This window comes from Bos taurus, chromosome 5 (assembly GCF_002263795.3).
Source record: "Bos taurus isolate L1 Dominette 01449 registration number 42190680 breed Hereford chromosome 5, ARS-UCD2.0, whole genome shotgun sequence".
In the NCBI taxonomy this organism is placed as follows: domain Eukaryota; kingdom Metazoa; phylum Chordata; class Mammalia; order Artiodactyla; family Bovidae; genus Bos; species Bos taurus.
The window spans coordinates 5,572,272-5,591,556 of record NC_037332.1 but is presented as its reverse complement, the minus strand read 5'-3'; the positions used below and the strand labels follow the sequence as shown (position 1 = coordinate 5,591,556).

The window sequence follows — 19,285 nt, the reverse complement described above, 5'->3', positions numbered from 1 at the left end:
TTGCTTTACTGTGTATTAAAATGGGTAGTACTGTTGACTTAACTACCTCACAGATGTGTTAAGGCATATTAAGTTAAAAATTTTATGAAATATTTCTAAGTTGCATTAAAAGCTCAAAACTTTGGACCTGTTGTACCACAAGTATATGATACTCAGCATCTTAATTATACCAAGGCTAGATACGAATAGTTAACTGGTAAACCAAGTTTAAGAACCTTTATTCTGGATCCAGTCAGGCAACACTTGTAGATCTTTGTGTGGCTCCTGTTTCAACAGAAGTAGGTAATGAGCAGCTGTTTCAAGGGGTCCTAGCATTTTTTCCAGCTACTTTAATTTTTGACTATATTGTAGTTAATACTATAGATGTCATGGGACTAAAGTGGAAATAAGACCATTGTTAGAGGGGGAAAATGCCATTAAATTAGGGACTGTAGAGCCACATTTAAAATACCTCAGGCTAAATACTGTTAATTTTGGGGATGAATATTAAAGGTTTGACAGAGTGGACTAATTGGGTTGTAATTACAGGAAAGCCTAGAATTCCTGGTTTTAATAAAATTACATTGGGCTCATTTTTAGAGGTGATAAAGCGTCTGTTTTAAAAATTTAGTATTAAGGTCTTAGAATATAAACACATTTTGTTATTTGTATAGTACTATCCATTCCTCCTGAACTTTTAATTAACTACTGGAAATCCTTAACCAATTGCAGTAGTTTATAAAAAAATGCCATGAAAACACCTTCTGTTTGTCCTCTTTATTTTCAAAATGATTTTGCTTGTTTTAATTAGACATTCTGCACTGATTTTTTTTTTTTTTTTTTGGTACCCATAGCTCATCTGAATACAGCCTTTTCTGAACTAAAAAATTTTAATCTGAAGATAGAATCCCATTTTTAATGAACTTAAAAGTAGCAGCAAAACCATTCCTTTAGGAAATATCTGTTGCCAAAGTGAAGAGATAGATAACTATTTCTTGTTATATATCAAGGGGGGGAATACGGTCTGCAGAGGAGTTTTTTTGTTTTTTTTTTTTAATAAAGTTGGAGATTCAAGGGATATCAGTGTTCATCAGTGCCATTTCTCCAGTTTCAAAATGGTTTTATTCCATTTTAGAAATTTGACATGTAATTTGAAATCCTTAATAAAATTTGCGTTTAATTTTATAAAATGTACTGGTGATATTTTGGGTCGTTTTTGAAAAAGAATGAGTATATATACTTCTTTTTTTAAGAAGAGTGGAGATATTTTGAGTAGGCTATTCTGTGCTTAGGCCATGATGGCCTGTAAAATTTGTAATTTTAAGAGCAACTTCCTAAGCCCTGCTAAGTGGAGTTTGTCACTGGAAGACTAGAACGGAAGGAATTTCATGTTCTGCAGATTATGCTCTCAGTTACTACAGATGTTTTTGAGGCCCTTTGAATTCTATCTTTACATTTTCAATTTATAGTTTTCTGTAGTCCAGGCTGTGACCAAAAAGTTCTCTCATTTCTTTCTAGAAATGGTAAAATCCCGTATGAATACCTCCAAAGTAATACACTTAAGATTTTTTCTGTCTTTATGGTTACTCAAATATGGTAATAAGCAGAGAACAACAGTTCCATAAATTGATTAGCTTTTGGTTTAACACGGCTCTCTGAAAGTTACCTAGTTCACTGAAGCCGTAGTAATATTTATGTGACGTAAAAATGTCTTAGTGTGAAATTGGCTTACATAGCAGTACTTTTAAAAAATGGGATTCTACCTCATTCCTTTATAACACATTTAATAGCGACACACAAACCTTAAAAGGACACGTTAGACTTGATAGAAATACTTTAATAATTCTGTGAACAGGTTAATGGTATTGGTTGGTAGATGATGAGGTCTTTAACTGAATTAACTTTATATTACTGCTGCTTGTAAAACATATGAATTTGTGGGTTATCTTGAGTCGTAGGCCATTCCCATCACTGAATAATAAAACTTTTGAATTATTGTTTGTGAAACCTCATCGTACCATGCAGAAATACTAAAATGATTCAGATATTCTTTGAATGCTTGGTTTTAGGGCTTGGTTTAGAATTTGAGTCCTATTTTTAATGAGTTAGTCTTATAAAAAATTTTAGCCTTTATATTTTTGACTAAGTCAAGCCAAATGTTGTTTTAAATGTACAGAATTAATGGATAGTATAGAACAAGCATACATTTCTTTATAGGAACCTTAGGAAAAAGAAATCACATGCTAATGTAGTTTTTAATCTTCTGCACTGTATATATAATTGTGAACTGGATTTTGTTTTGAAAATACATGTTTATAATGTAGGTAGTTTGCTACTTAAAGCACTAAGTCTCTAATAGCTGAAAAGTAAATGTAAATGATAATGGTGAAATTAACATAGATATATATATAGTGGTGATTTTATATACTAGTTTAAAAATACAGATGCTAAAAATTTAACTTGGAGGAAAAGCCAAGTTCTTGGACTAATTAAGGTTCAGAGAAATGGGAACATCTTTGTTGGGATGTGGAATTACTTTTAAGGATAAATGTTTATTAGAAAAATTGATGTATTCAGTTAATTATATTTTCAAAAATACAATATAAGCTGTATCTTTTGTTTCTTCAATTTGACATTATACTGTACTTTGTTTCTCAGCTTTTTAAAAATTTGAGGTATTGACGAGTTTTCTTAAGTGCGAAATAAATGAGAAATGGAGCTTAACAACTTAGCAACAATAAATTGCCAGCAGGAAATAAGTTGGTAATCATATTGCTTAATTTTCATATTGAAAAATGAGAGTTTTAGCTTTTGTAGAGTTTTATGACTTTGAAACTCAGCACCTCTAGCGTCCCACCTACCTGGCCTTGAGCAGGTGCGTTGGCCTTGAGCAGGTGCGTTAGCCTTGAGCGCTGCTTTCTCCGCACTCTGCGGGCTTGCCGCCGCCTCTGTCTCTTGCATCCTGTGAACTGTCTGCTGCTCACGGGTCATACCCAGCGGTGGGCTTGCGGAAGGTCCACTGCTGCTTTTGTTCCACTTCTGCCACCTTGGTTCTTCAGAAAGGCTGTTTTTAAATTTAAAAAGCAAGTAACTGGGTATAAGTGTTGAAAAATGCCAGAGGTGGACAGATCTCATATCAAGAATTAGTGGTATTAATACTCATGTTTTTTTAATTAATGAACTTCAGGTAATTGTGGTTTAGAAACTTACGGAGTGGTCATGTCTGCTAAAATACTCAAATCTTGTGCTTTTAGCTGGAAGTACAAATGTGTGTAGCAAGGGGTGGAGGATAGAGCAACTGAAGGTGAGCATGGACTCATGAAGTTCTTGAAGTAGGACTGCCCACAGCAGCTGAAAGGCAGTAAGAGTGGGAGACTTGCGGGGACCGAGCCATGGGAGGCTCCAAGTGAGGATGAGGATGACTTCAAGACTTGCTGTCAGCTGTTTGTAAAGAACATTGGGGCTGGCTAGAGGCTAGGACTAAAGTTAGAGTAGTGTGTCAAAGTAAAGGAAGAGTAGATTCAAGGCTATCTGCAATAGATCTCCTTAAATTTCCAGGTTGCTTTTTGTGGGGGAGCCCTTATCAATATTGCAACTTTTCTCAACTCTAAAATTATAATCTTTAAAAGAATTCCTACATATTCTTTGACACAAAATCGCCGTTTATTGATTTTCTGCTGCTGCTGCTGCTGCTAAGTCGCTTCAGTCGTGTCCTACTCTGTGCAACCCCATAGACGACAGCCCACTAGGCTCCTCTGTCCCTGGGATTCTCCAGGCAAGAATACTGGAGTGGGTTGCCATTTCCTTCTCCAATGCGTGAAAGTGAAGTTGCTCAGTCGTGCCCAACTCTTAGCGACCCCATGGTCTGGAGCCTACCAGGCTCCTCCGTCCATGGGATTTTCCAGGCAAGAGTACTGGAGTGTGGTGCCATTGCCTTGTCCGACATAGTTCTAAATTTATGCATATATCTTTTTCCTTAGCTATTTTGCAGTGTTGTAGACATTGTGCCCCTTTATCCTCTAAGCACCGTATTCTTTCAGTAGGATGACATTCTTGGAAATCACAGTACAGTTAATCAAAATCAGAAAATTTTACAGCATACAATTCATTTTGATGCTTAAATCATCTCAGATTCAATCAATGGTATCCTGTTAAAGCTGGTTCCTGTGCTTTCTGTGTGTCCATCATTTGCACACTTGCATACTTGATAGCTCAAAAAGATTTCTTGCACTTCAGTCTCAAAATCATTTGCTGAGTCATGTCTGACCCCATGGACTGTAGCCCACCAGACTTCTCTGTCCAAGGGGTTCTCTAGGCAAAGCTGCCTGAGTGGGTTGCCATTTCCACTGCCCAGGGGATCTTCCTGGGTCAGGGATTGGAACCCGTGTTTCTTGCATCACTGTTGTAAGCAAATTCTTTACCACTGAGCCACCAGGGAAGCCCTTTCTGGGTTCAGCATGGGCTTTTTTTGGTCCCGCCTCTGAAACGGGCTATTTGCCCAAGGATGCCTGATTCCCTTCAGTGGGAGTTAAACTTGGAAACCAAGTCTAGATGGTGAGTTTGCTTGTTCCTGGGATGTTCTTTTTTCTAAGTCCTTTCAGGTGAGTCTTAGGAAATATAGTAAAACCTTAATACACAGAAAACCTCAAAGTTAATCCAACATATTAGGATTTTACTCTAGGCTTACTCCAGTACATAATTGTAATTACCTTCAAGCAGGTAGGGTTGGTAATAACTGATCCAGCTGGGAATTATAGGTGGGGTTGCTCCATAGGAATAAGAAACCATGAATAAAAGTGGAAACACTCAGACTAAAACCTTGCAGCCCTAAACAAGTACCGTAACATCTTTCTAGTGAGTGTGGGAGTAAAATAGTTGGCACCTTGGGTAGTAGAATGGTTACAAGTTTGGAGTTCACTTGTCCTTTCAGCTTCGTTGTTGTGATGTCTTGTGAAGGGTTGTGGGCGCTGAGAGAACACACTCGTTGAAGTAGTTCAAAGTACATAGAATGTGATTTGCATATGTTTTAATACATAATGAGCAACTAGTAAACGTGTCTCCTAAACATAAGAAAACCTAGCATTTGGATCATCTTGGATAGTTGATTCTGACCGTTTCGGAATTGGTTATTTTTTCTGTTTTGATGTTTGGTTGGGTCTAAAGGCAAAATGGCTCTTGGCTAAGAGGTGGCCCTCCTTGGAGTACAAAAGAACCCTGAGACTAAGACTGGATAATAAATATAAATCTGTGTCCCCATTTTGAGGGATTTTTATGTTATATAAAGGTAAAAATAGAAAAAATAATTTGTTACTCTACGTAAAGTCAGTTTTTAAAATTAATATTTTTAAAATGCTGATTTATTGTCCTTTGTTAAATCCAGAAGTCATATAGAGTAAAATTAAATGAAGTTCGGTCCCAAACTTCCAAGCTGTCATGACTCAGCCCATCTGACTCCATCCCTAACATTTATTTCCCTCGATTCCTGGACGTGGTGGTGGACAATGAGACGCGTGTCTGCCTTCCGTCCAGATGTGGTTTTAAACATGGATCAGGCTTGTTGTCTTTGCTGTTCAGTTGGTTTGGTGAGTGGACCCAAAATCTTGAGGACAACTTGAATGTCAACAACCTGTCCTGTGTAACTTATATTTGTGTTCTGTTTCAGTTATGCTTGGCTGCCTTTTCTTTCACTTCTACTGAGTCTTATGCGCATTTATCTAATTAGCTCAACAGTCTCTTTTTGCATTGAATTAACATGTACTTCATTTGGTTTCTTAGTTCTTACCTGGTTTTAACAGTTCAAGAAGTACTACTATAGGAATGCTTGTTCACTACTGGATTCCCTAGCTTCTGGTCTGGGGCCAGCAGGATGATAGATGTACAGAAAATTTTTGTACAACAAATGCATCAAACAACTAGGGTTTATTTGGTTGCCTCCCAGTTTACCACCTATAACACTGCATGGGGCCGTGTAGTAGATGAAGTGATTGATTCTCAGTTCAGTCACTTATGTCAACCAAGATGCTCTAAGAGCCTTTGTAGTTGCCACGTTTCTGCATACTGACTACATACGGACTTGTTTTGAAAAAACGAGTAAAACCACAAAACTAGACTGCGTATATTCTGTTGTCTCAGTGGGAATGTGGAGAGTTGAATCAATGATTGTTGCAGTTACCTAGTATTACAGTACATAACAGAACCACTCTTCAACAAGATTTATTTTTGCTGACTGCACTTGAGTAGTTCATTTTCTCTCTACAGAGCATCATCAGGGGGCAACTTTGAAAGCTGGGGACTAGGCTCAGGTGGTCAGTGCTGGATGGGACTTCAGCTGGGATGTGGCCAGAACTCTGCCTAGACTTGGCTCCATAGCATGATGGCTGGGTTTTAAGAATTAGTTTTATCGTTTCTAAGTCATCTCTTCTGTTGACCGTTGGTTACAGTCAAACCCGCAAAAGTTTAATGGGAGAGGTCTCAACATCTTGCTGGAGAAATGATAAAGTTTGGGGAAGGTGAGAGGAACTGGAATCTTGTAGTGACCATAATTTGTCTTTAGAAAATACAGTTGGCTGTAACAGTATTGATAAGAGCTGCAAAGTTTCCCAAATACGTTAAAACATGAAGAAAGGTTAAATTATATATTGTATGCCAATCTATGGAGAAAGAATGTTTTACTTTATCATACTGCACTCATAATTCGAATTTATTTGGACAGTCAAGATTATGAAGGTCAGACGTGGTGGCTCAGACAGTAAAGAATCCCCCTGCAATGTGGGAGATCTGGGTTCGATCCCTGGGTTGGGAAGATCCCCTGGAGGAGGGCATGGCTCCCACTCAGGTATTCCTGCCTGAAGAATCCCCATGGACAGAGGTGCCTGACAGGCTACAGTCCATGCGGTTGCAAAGATTACCAAATGTACACATAATTAGATCATTCTGGACCATGATAATGTCAAGCTTGATTGGTAAAAGAACCTCAAATTCTAAGTATAACTGACCATAAAGTTCAGTCACCAAGTCCTGTCTGACTCTGTGACGCCGTGAACTGCAGCACTCCAGGCTTCCCTGTCCTGACATTTTTTAGCATAATCTATGTTGTCATTTCAAAAGTCCACTTTAGAAAGCATCCATCTTGTTGAAAACTGTTTGCCACTGCTAAAAAGAGTAAGCAAAAATTCTATGGAAAGAATCGTAATCTAATAACAGGAACAAAAAGTTAGACATCATTTCTCTATTGTTGATGTTCAGTCACACAGTCGTGTCTGACTTCTTGCAACCCCGTGGACTGCAGCACGCCAGGCCTTCCTGCCTTTCACCAACTCCCGGAGCTTACTCAAACTCATGTCCGTTGCGTCGGTGATATCCGACCATCTCATCCTCTGTCATCCCCTTCTCCCGCCTGCAGTCTTTTCCAGCATCAGGGTCTTTGCTAATGAGTGGGTTCTTTGCGTTAGGAGGCCAAAGTATTAGAGTTTCAACTTCAGCATCAGTCCTTCCAATGAATATTTAGGACTAGTTTCCTTTAGGATGGACTGGTTGGATGTCCTTGCAGATGCATATACAACCATACCATAAAGCATGCATTTCTCTTCAAAGGATGGGTGTGATCCATAGTTAGAAGTTCAGAAGGAAGTTTCATTGCTGTACTGTTTGTATTTCAGACAAGGTACGACTTTGCATTATAAATCTTCATCAGCATCTTTAAAAAAAAACCAAATGTGTATTCAGATATTTAAGATAATAGGAATAATATTTTATTTAATACTAATTGAGGATGGTAATTCCCTCTCTGTATGTAGGATAAAAGTTAAAATAATAATGTTGCAGTTGATCTGTGTTGGAGTCTGTCTGATGGCAGCTGTTTTGGCCTTTGCCTGTGTTCTCACCTGTGTGAGTTTCATCCTCTGCTTTGCTGTGTTTGACACATGGCTTCTGTTTTTGCAGTTGCTTTCTTGTCTGAAATCGCTGCTGCCACTCTGACGCATGATGTGCAGGTTTTAGACAGCAGGGAGCGCTAAAGCAGGCAAAATTCACATGCCGTCCTAAGGGATAACTCGGTGCTTCCAGCATGGGGGCGCGGAGTGGGGCAGGGATCTGGTTAATGCTGTAGACCCTGGGTTTCTAAAGCCAAAGTGAAATTTGTTGTAAGAACGAAGGCTGGGATCACAGCCACGCCAGCTGTGCATGCTGAAGAGCTTCAGGTTTAGAAAAGGATTGAGGATATCCTGGAAAACAGGAAGCAAACAGCTGCATTTTGGAAGTAAGTAAACCAGTTCCAGAAAGGTAACTTAGGCATACAGCCTGAGGATTACTTCTGACTGGAGTCTTATCCATTATCCAGGGCTTTTCTTTTAACTTTATCCTAGCAGTGTTTTTCCCAGAACCCCTGCTTGCATAAGAGAGATTGAGACGATGACAATGACTTAAGCAAAAAGGTAAATAGAATCTCATTAGAAACAAGAACTAAATGTTCCAGTTGTCTGACCTGCTAAAGGATGCTGATTGTTAAATCGTTGTAGTCATGACCTGCGTGGTGATTTTGCTGTTGCCTCAAAGATGAGGGTTTGCTTTTCCTGATAGGTTTAGTGGCAGTGTGTAAGCTTGCCATAAAAAGTTCTATCTTTTGGTTAAAAAAAAAAAAGTTTTTTAATATTTCTGAGCCTGGTCATGCACAGAGTTCTCTCTTTTGCTCTTGGTTTTCTGTCAGTTGCCCTGTCATCTTTGAGCCATCCTCCACCTTCCTATCCTTGGTCTTTAAAACACAAGTTCCTCTTCTAAAGTAACCTTGCATTTTATCACATCACCCAAGCAACTTTATCATACCATCTTTTCTCTTTATCCTTAAATTTTTGGAGTTACCTATACTCTCTGTTTGTACCTTTCTTCCTTTACCACCTAAAAAACCTCTCTGCTCATTTACTGATTTACTCATTTTTTGGCAGGTACCAGTAATGATCAGACAAACATCTGTTCTCAGACTGTGTGCTGTGTTGGAAAAGAGGGAGTTCCCCGTGTAATTTAGCCCCTTCAGAGAGGTTTGCAGACTGGCTGTCTATGAACTATTTGAGTTGTAAACAACAGAAGCATTTACCCAGTTTGGGTAGAATTGGACTTAGAACATTAGGTGTTTAAGGCTCTAGTTACTGGAAGGGAGAGGCTAATCTGCCAGCGCAATGCTCAAAGTTTAAAAAGTTCCAGCGCTTCCACTGTCTGCCGCTGGCATACCTGGTGCTTCTCTACTGCTGCTCTGCCAGAATTCAGAGTATCATAATTTTGCCTACTCAAATGTAGGCAATACAGAGCTGAACCTCTGCTCTGTTTCGTTCACCTTCATATTTCCATTTATCACTTAAAAGGTATTATTACCCTAGTAAGTGTCTTTAGTGAAGATTCTCCTGGACTCAGTTGCTGACTGTGTTCGGTAAAATGTCTTTAGCCTGTGTACCCTGTTTTGAATGTTAGTGTATTTCCAGCCAGAACTAACATTTAGTCTGAGTTTGAGCGCTGTCAGATGGCACTTAATCAGCAGTTTCCACCAAGATCACTGTGCTCCTAGGTACAGTGATGAAAGTACTAACCCCAGATTGGAAGTAGTGCAGTACGATTAGGAAGGAATTAACTCAGCCTAAAGAAAGCTAAGAGGTGGCATATACATTGGAAAAATTAGATGTTGCTGAGGATTTAGAAGAGCAAAGACAGAACAAGTAGACAAGTGAGGATAAGTTGAGCGGAAGGAAATGAAAATGCAAGTAGGGCTTTACAGTCCTGCGGAAAGCTTTCCATGCTAGAGCAAGGAGTTAGGAAGTGCTGTTACATGAATAGGGGGTTGAATGTTTCCTCTTCTATGAACAGAAATATTAGCAGTGCAGGATATTAGTGTGGATTCAAATGGTTGGATTCAAGCGGTATTACAAGAGCATGCGTGAGAAATGAGAACCTAAAAATTAGGTTATTGGCAGAAAGGACAGAGACAGCTGGTTGACAGTGCTGTCTGTGAACCGGTTACAATGACTTGAGAATTACTGTTGACTCGTGTAAATCGCTCTAAGCTGTGTTATACAGATTGGTCACTAGGAGGCAGAGTTCATCAATTTACAGCGAAAAAGGAAGGGGACTAGAGGGCCACATCTGTGAAAGCCGGAGAGCTCTGTATACAGTCTTAAGAGTTGTTTATTAAGCTTTTCAACTTGGCATCTTTATACAGTATTTTTACTGAGTAGAGTGTTTTAAAATGAAGAGATGAATGGTTAAGAAATCTAAAATGCAGTCTGAATGTGGGCCTTTATACACTGATGAAGATGACCTGACTTGTATTTTCATGACTTACTTGGCTTTTGCTGTTTCTTAAAAGATATTTGAACTCTATCTGTCTTCGCTAATGACATTTTTCATGAGTTTGTTTATATTTCAAATTAGGAAGTCTGTAGATTAAAAGCTTTACAATCTGGTAATCAAGTACACACTAAAACTAAGTTCTGTTACATGTCTTTAAGCCAGTATTGATTAATGAACTTTCAAGCAAATATCTGACAAGTCAGTCAGCTAAGAAACTGCTTCTAATTCTGTTCCATTACTTTTTTTTTTTTTAATTATTCTTACTAGCAAGCAATGGGCTTCCCTGGTGGCTCAGATGGTGAGGAATCCATCTGTAATGCGGGAGGCCTGGGTTTGATCTCTGGGTTGGGAAGATCTCCTGGAGAAGGGAATGGCTACCCACTCCAGTATTCTTGCCTGGGTAATTCCATGGACAGAGGAGCCTGGTGGGCTACAGTCCATGGAGTCACAAAGAGTCGGACATGACTAAGCAACTGTAAAAAAGCAAGCAATAGTGTGATATATAAATACCTCTCAATATTAAGTTGCATGTTGCTTGGTAAAAGGTTTGTGGGACTTATTTTAGATAGCATTTGTAGATGATAAAAAAAACCCACAGCATTAGTCACTCCGTTGTGTTCGACTTTCTGTGACCTCATGGACTGTAGCCCACCAGCAGCTCTGTCCATGAAATTCTCCAGGGACTTCTGGTGGTCCAGTGGTTAAGCCTCTGTTTCCACTGCAGCGGGTGTAGGTTCCATCCCTGTTTGGGGAAAGAAGATCCTGCATGCCACACTGTGCAGCCAAAAAATAACAAAAACTATTCACAGAAAAAGTTCAGAGAGGCCTACCATGTATAGTAGTAAATCTGTTTTTTAAACTAATACCAAATACATGTATTAGTATGGCAGGTTTTAGAAGTTCTTTTCATAAAGTTTTCTTACAGTTTGACAACTTTAATAGGATGCATTATGAAAATCTGTCAAGTATTTGAAGACATTGATTTTCTTTTTATGACAGATACGGGCTTTTGTGTCAATTTAAAATTTCTACATGTGTTGAACTTCTGTGTCAAGAAATGTATTAGGTGATCAGGACACATCAGAACAATGATCTTTGCCCTCTTGAGCTAGATTGTCTAGGAATGGTAACACAAGCAGTAGGCATTATAAATTATTCATTATGTTAGGAGGTAATACAGATACATGCTATGAGGAAAATTAAGGGAAATTCATAGTTGCAGTTTTAGAGTGATTATGAAAGTCTTCATTGAAATGACATTTGAGCAAAGATGAAGAAAGTGATTGGGATGACTTAGAGATTATATTATAGATGATAAGACAGCAAAGGTAGAATCAGGGAGGCAAGTTAGGGGGCCATGGTGGTAATTCAGGGGAGAGGTGATCAGGGTGGTAATGAAGCAGAGAGATGAACAGAATATAGATATAATTTGAAGGCATAACTGATGGGATTTCTTGACTCAGCTTGTGGTTTGAGTACTGGAAAGTGAGTCAAGGGTTCATGCAAGGCAGGCATGCTTCTAAACATTTCCCGTCCTGGGGTATGTGTGCAGTGGAGACACCAATGATTAAATATCTTAAAAGTTCATTGAAAATATGTCCCATGCTACTGTTTAGCCAAATACCCCTTCATAAGTATGCGGAAGGCCAGGTGTGAATTTCAGATCCTTAAAAGTCCTGTGCCAGAGCCTTCCTTACAAGCAACCCGGTCCTCTGCCGGTGTCCCACCTTCCTTCTCCTCCCACCCCTGCCTCTGATTTGTATGGCAGGGGGCCTCATGCACCTTAGCCTGCATGCTCGAAATCTGTCCACTTCCTTACACACCAGTGCACACAGCGGTGACAGAAATTGCTGAGGTCATTTCAGCAGGGTGTTTGGAATCCTGAATACCTGGAGCGCAGTCTGGAGTGAATATGAGTTCCAGATAAATGTGTAATACTGGTTCTTCAAAGCTCAGGGCTTCTTTCAGTTTGTTTTAAGGGCAGCACCGTTCGATGGGTTTTGGTTTGAGCAGCTGTACAGATAAAATCGCCGTGTACCAAGAAGGGATTGTAGGTAGGTAGAACAGGTTAGGGTGAGGAGATAAGCACATATTTGAGGTCTCCATTAGACACCCAGTAGTAGAAGGAAAAAAAAAATTGAATTTACAGTAACAGTGGCCTGGAATATATAAAAACTGAAGGCAATTTTTCACTACAGCTATAATAACCAGCAAAGTCTTCAAAAACCACAAACTTTAAATGATTCCAGACCCTTACTGAACCAATTCTGTCTAGGAATTATGATTAATATATAAGCCTATGGACAATCAAGCCAATTGTATATAAGCCTATGGACTCCATCCTATGCAGCACACTATCTTATTTATTTTTTTAGCAGAAGCTCTAGGAACTCTGCTTTCTGTGACCAATAATCCCTTCAGACGTTTCCCTCTAACAGACTACTCACTAGTAGTCTCACCAGTATGTGTTCCCTTGCCCAGGTTGCTGCCTTTTTTTTTTTAAACGTTGGAGATAGTTTTTGTTTTATTCTTTAGTAACAATTAGTTGGATATAATTTGGGGAGTCTTGGGCATACAGATGTTATTGAGAATAACACTGGATGGGATCAACATGGGAGTGAGTAGAACCACGTGCTGCACTTTGGGGCAGTCATTGAAAGATTGGGAAGAGGAGGCAGAGGAGTTAGACCATGCGACTAGGGAGGGAGAAAAAGCTAAGTGATGTCCTTGAAGCCAGTGAAGAACTGTATTCTAGAGCAGAAGGTGACCAGCTCTGTCAGATGCTGCTGGTAGACAGCTTGATGCAATTGACTATAATACCAGTTTTGACTTAGCCGTTTCAGACTTGTTTACCAGAGCAGTGGCTTACTTGGCTTTCTAAACTGCAGTAATTTTTAAGTGACATCTGTAGGTTTTCATTATCTACACCTGAAGTTGTGGGGGAGAGAAAGGGGGCAATTATTTCCTGTTACTCATTTTCTGTGAAATAAATTGTCTTTACAAATGGTAATATGGCCATTTTTATGAGTTGGTGGTGACTGGTGAAATTGAAAAGATTTCTGTATTACTGAGATTTCCAATAATCAGTTGCACTGTGTGGTTGGAGAGCTTCCCAAGTGGCATAGTGGTAAAGAGCATGCCTGCCAATGCAGGAGAGACAGGTTCGATCCCCTGGAGGAAATGGCAGCGCACTCCAGAATCCTTGCCTGGAGAATCCCATAGACAGAGGAGCCCGGTCTGTGGGGTTGTGAAGACTGCAGCCACGGCAGCACACTCACAGGTGGTTGGAGAAGGCAAACTGGACGACCGGACTGTTGCCTAAGTTATCAAATAGCCAACTGGAGATTCTGATTGTTAAAGTCTCTAGTTATCTAAGAAGTACTTTTTGAAATTATGCTGTTTGGTTAGACGTTTTTAAGTAATTGAGATAGAATGCATTTGATGCATACGGATAAACTGCAGGTTAGATGACGCCAAAACATTCAGTTTCTCTTAGGAAAATGGCTTGGGTTGCCAGGATATGTCTTTTAGCCAGTCAATTTTGTATTGTATCATTTTTCCATATGAAATGTCTTTTCCCCACTACAACTGCCTCGGAGACTGGAAGCAGTTTTCTAAAGGAGCTGAAGAATGGCATTCTGTTAAAAAGATGAACAGCTGGTCATGTGGAAATTCTCTGGAATGCTCACTTGTCCTGCAAAGGCAGGGGAAAAACAGATATCAGGTGTAGTGTTTGTCATTGTTATACAGAATTGTTTTACTAGAGATCTTTACATGATTTTAATCGCCTTTCTCCTACCAAGACTGCTTATCTATCAACAGTGTGAAGGCCCTGAGAATGCTAAGTGCAGTTCAGTGGGTCTCAGGACTGCTGGACTTTTCTGTGCAAAACATTGTTCCTTTCATCAAGATTCAGGACCCTCCCGTGATTAAAAGTTATCCTTTGTTCTCGATTACCTTGGGATGAACCTCGAATTTCTTAAGCGTGACACAGAAAGAATTTGACTCTTGAGGGGCTCTACAAGCTCATCTGTCACTTCTTCCCCCTTGAATTCTTTGTTCCAGCCAGATGACAGACACTACAGATGAACTCACCTCTCCTTTCTTCCTTCTTGAGCACAAGTAGCAGCCTTTCCTGTTACCCTGGCCAACTCTGACTTGTCCATTCCTCATTTCCTTTGTGTAATTCATATTTTTCAGGGTGGGTACATGGTTGGGATTCTCTAATACATTTTTTGGTTTCGGTTTATGCTCTTTAATCTTTGTTTCCCAGAATTTCTATAGAAATTGCTTAAATGGAGTAGGAGGGAGCTAGGGGCGAGCACAGAATGACCTTCCCCGGGGTTACACATAAATGAGATTAGGAGAGATGACCTGTTGGGCGTTTGCAAAGAGACGGGTCCGCGGAGGCCAACCTGCCCTTTGGAGGTTAAAGTGCGGAATCTCAGAACCGGATGTTACCCCAATTTGCAGTTACTCTTGTGAGATACTGCGGGCTGTACGGAAGGACTTGCGTCACGTAAGATATGGAGTGCCTGCGCTCCAGGCTCGAAAAAAGGAAGGCGAAATGTCATTTCCAGTGGGTCCCCTTCTATCCACTCCCAAAGGGACAGACGGTTGCTCTAACAATCGCGCCCTCTAAGAAGAGCTGGGTAGTGGCCGTAAGCGAATGTGAGCGTAAAGACACCGTATCCTCTCGCCCTTTTCGCACTAAGATGCCTACGTGGGGTCCGGGGGAGGCATAGTTCGCGGGACTCCGCGGCGAGCGAACCTCAGCCCCAGTTCCTCGCTGGCCCGGGCCTGGACCGGGCTCTGCGAGATTTCGGAGCCCAGCGCGAATCCCCAGGGCTAGTTCCGGAGCGCAGAGGGTCCGCCTGGCGTGCCCGGCAGTCTGGCAACTGCGCCCACTTGGCCAGTCCCATACCCACCCGAGGCTGTTCGCGGAAAGCCCCGCCGGGCGGAGAGGCGCGACGGATGGGGATGGCCTCTCGGCGCCCTCTGTGCGTCGGCATTCTTCGCCCGGCAGTCGGGGCGCCCTCGGCCGCGGCCCCGGGCGCAGGACACGAGTTTCCGGGGCTCGACTCCCGGCCGCCAGCCTGGGGAAGAAGCTCGGAAGCGAGTGGGCGGCGGGAGGCGGAGCGAGGGGCGCGGGGGGCGTGGACGCGGCCGGCTTTGGAAAGGCCCCAAGTGAATGAGGCGCGCGCCGGCGGCAGAGCGCCTCTCAGAGCTGGGCTTTCCCCCGCGGCGCGGGCGCCAGGAGCCGCCTTTTCCGCTGGGTGTCACTCGGGGGTGGGGGGTATGGCCCATTCAAAAGCGCCGCGAGGGGGCCCGGCCAGTGCCCTTCAGTGAGCGCTCGCAAGAGGACGGCAGAGGCCCGGCGGCTCGCAGCTCCGGGACCTTGTGGCGCATCAGGACGCGGCTGCCCTGCTGCCCGGACCCCGAGCCGCCGCCGCCGCCACAGCCGCTCTGCTTTCTGCGCGTTAGCCTCCTCTGCGCGCTCCGGCCCGGAGGCCGCGGGAGCCGTTGGGGCGAGGACGGCGCGCGGCTGCTGCTGCTGCCCCCGACCCGGGCGGCTGGAAGCGGAGAGGCCGAGCCGAGCGGCTGCGCCCCCTATGCCAGGAGGATGTTGGAGAGCAGCGGCTGCAAGGCGCTGAAGGAGGGGGTGTTGGAGAAGCGCAGCGACGGGCTGCTTCAGCTCTGGAAGAAAAAGTGCTGCATCCTCACCGAGGAGGGGCTGCTGCTCATCCCGCCCAAACAGCTGCAACATCACCAGCAGCAGCAGCAGCAGCAGCAACAGCAGCCCGGGCAGGGGTCGGTCGAGCCGTCCCAACCCGGAGGCCCCGCCGTGGCCAGCCTCGAGCTGCCAGTCAAGCTCAAGGAATTGCACTTTTCCAACATGAAGACCGTGGACTGCGTGGAGCGCAAGGGCAAGTACATGTACTTCACGGTGGTGATGGCTGAGGGCAAGGAGATCGACTTTCGGTGCCCGCAGGACCAGGGCTGGAACGCCGAGATCACGTTGCAGATGGTGCAGTACAAGAATCGCCAGGCCATTCTGGCGGTCAAGTCCACGCGGCAGAAGCAACAGCACTTGGTCCAGCAACAGCCTCCGCAGCCGCAGCCGCTTCAGCCCCAAAGCCAAGCCCAGCCGCAGCCTCAGTCCCAAGCCCAGCCGCAGCCCCAACCCAAACCCCAGCCCCAGCCCAAACCCCAGCCTCAGCCGAAGCCGCAGCCGCAGTCGCTTCATCCGTACCCGCATTCGCACCCGCACCCGCACCCGCATCCGCACGCGCACCCACTACCGCACCCGCACCCACCGCCGCTCTCGCAGGCGCACGGCCACCGGCTCCTCCGCAGCACCTCCAACTCGGCCTGAAGAGGGCAGCACCCGGCCCGAACGCGGTAAGGTCGGCGCGGGTCCGGGGAGCGGGTCTGGGGGTGTCAGAGCCGGAAGCCTGCTCACGGGTTCGGCTCTTGGGTGGGCAAGGGAGCAATGAACCTAGGTTTCTGGGAGGTGGAGAGAAGGGCACAGACTGCAGGCAGCAGAGGCCAGGCGGGGAGGGCAGGCTGAGGGATGCGCGCTGGGCGGGAAGGTGCCCGCAGCCGCCCGCCCCGCCGACCCGCCCGTGTCCAGGACGCGCGCCCCCGGCCCCGGCCGCGCCGCCGGCCGCCTCCGGGCGCCCTTGGCGCCGCTGGACTATCCCTGGGCACTCGAGGGAGCGACCCCCGTGTTTGTCTGAGCTCCTTTGTCCGCGGGCCAGGCGCCAAGAGAACTGGGTCTGGTAGGAGTCCGAGCTTCTCACTTCCGTCCGTGTCATTTCTTTCCAGGTTTTGGGGACTTGAGGAAGCGGGACGAGCACCTTTCTATTGTCTTCACTTGGATCGAGAACAAGTCTCCCCGCCCCACACCAAATCAAGTAGTTTGAACAGAACCCGACTGATAACTCGTGATTCCACTTATTTTCTGCATACTCTTCTTCACAATGCAGGAAAGATTTTGAGTCCAGAAGGCTTTATTTATGAACCTTTGAGAGGATCTTCCAGTATGGTGGACCTTCTAGGAGGGATGATGTACTGTAATTTTATTTTAATGTATTTTGACTTATTATTTATTAGTGTTTTTTTTTCTAATGCTTGTTCTGAGACATTTCTGAATGTAGGTCATTTTCCAGAAAAGATACTTTATTTTCGAAAAGCTATCCTTAGTAAGTTGTAGTCTTGGAAAAGAAGAAAGAAAAAAGGGGGTACAGAGGCACACAAGAATTTATTCATTATTCCTAGGGCATTTTCAGAAGGTCTGACACTTCATTGTTATTCTAGGTGGTTGAAATTAAACTCTGTGATATTATGTGGGGTTTTCGTTCTGTTTTTTTTGTTTTTTAATTAGTTTTTTTCTCCTTAGACATGTATTTTGTGTAGAACTTTTAAAGAAGTTAAATGTTCAGAATGGTGTAATTATAAAAATCTAATTGCTTTTCTACAAGGAAATCAGTAGTAATGATATCTAATTCAAAATATTTAATACATAACCCAGTTGATGGCAAGATGACCGTATCCTGAATATACAGGAGGACTTGGTCTGCTGTAGGAAAAGCCTTGCTTAGATTATCTTTGTGTGGAGGGTTTAATAATGAGTTTTCTATGATTTCAGAGTATGAGTGCATTAGATGTTTCATTTCAAAAAACGTAGTGAGGGAAAAGAATTATTCCAGTTGTTTGAGAGAACATTTGTGCTCTTATCCACAGTAGAAATTATCCTTCTTCATGAGCTTGGCACACTTGATGTGAACTGCATTTCCTGTCCTTTTTTTTACTTTGTTCTAGAAGCATATTCTAGAATCTCATAGTTTAAAATACAATTTGTGAATGCTTCAAAGGACTGGGAGTCATAGCTTTTTGTTTTTGTTCTGAGAATGTTGACCAGGGACCCGACTGTTTTGCTCTTTGTTGCTCTGTGAGAAATCCAAGGGTTATATGTTTCGTTGTTAGGTTAACTAAACTCAGAAATTGAAAAAGGAAGGACTGGATAAACACTGGATTTGCAGTAAGAAAACAACCCAGTCTTGTTCTAGCAGCAACTTTCAGGAGTCCGGGGGGTTGGTATGGTTGGGGGAAGAGGATGTGCTTTTAAAGGTAGAACAAACCCTCTTCTGTGTGAAATGAAAAGGATGGTCCAAATCTACACGTGCAGATGCTACTTCAGTTTAAAAAAGAGCCATAGATGCTACCAAGTCCTCTTGGGGCTGAAAGTCACTTCCTGTCTTGCATGGGTTTCCCAACAGCTCTGTTTTCCATTTTCATTTCACAAAGTCTTGATCACTATTTTTCCAGCTTCTAAATTGGAATGGTCAACCTTAGGCCGCTGCTAAGTTCTGTAGTCGGAAATGAAAATAGACTTTGATGCTAGACGCACCTTTATTCTCCCTCCATCTAAAAAGGAGTTTGAAGGTCAAATTGCTTCTCAGTGCAGTATTTAAATGATGAAAATTTGAGATCCAAAGAAGTGGTGAAAAATAAAATTCAATCAAGGGGCAAGCAGAACTTACGTGGGCTCCCACTTAAAGGCGAAGTTGCAGTTGCGGGGGGAAAGAAAAACAAAAAATATATATATATGATAGGCAGTTCAGAGAGCAGATCTCAAAGAGTTCTTAAGTCAAGTTTGGTTTGATTTCTTTGAAACTACTGATATGTTTTTTAATAATACCCCATTGTACTCTCATTTTAATAAATGCAGATCATATGACCCCATTAAACCACAGCTTTTTTCTCAGATGAAAGGATTTTTTTTCAAATTCTTGTGCTATAAAAAAATTTAAATCTGTAGCAAATACTTATAAAATTAAGATTCAAGTAGGCTTTTAAAAGCACTTGGATGTTGTTAGCTTACAAAAATATGCCCAGGCTTCCTCCTAGCTGCTAGAATTTTTTCTTTCTCACAATGGCTCTGGCTCATAATGCGGCCATCAGAATCATG

At 42.8% G+C, this 19,285-nt stretch overlaps 1 protein-coding gene across 1 annotated transcript; it reads left to right on the top strand.

Moving 5' to 3' along the window:
• The first annotated feature begins 15,682 nt into the window (after positions 1-15,682).
• On the top strand, positions 15,683-17,659 carry PHLDA1 (pleckstrin homology like domain family A member 1). The gene is given in 2 exon segments (NM_001105631.1): positions 15,683-16,713; positions 17,140-17,659. A coding segment is annotated over 1 exon segment (753 nt). The 5' UTR covers positions 15,683-15,934; the 3' UTR covers positions 16,688-16,713; positions 17,140-17,659.
• The last annotated feature ends 1,626 nt before the right edge of the window (positions 17,660-19,285 follow it).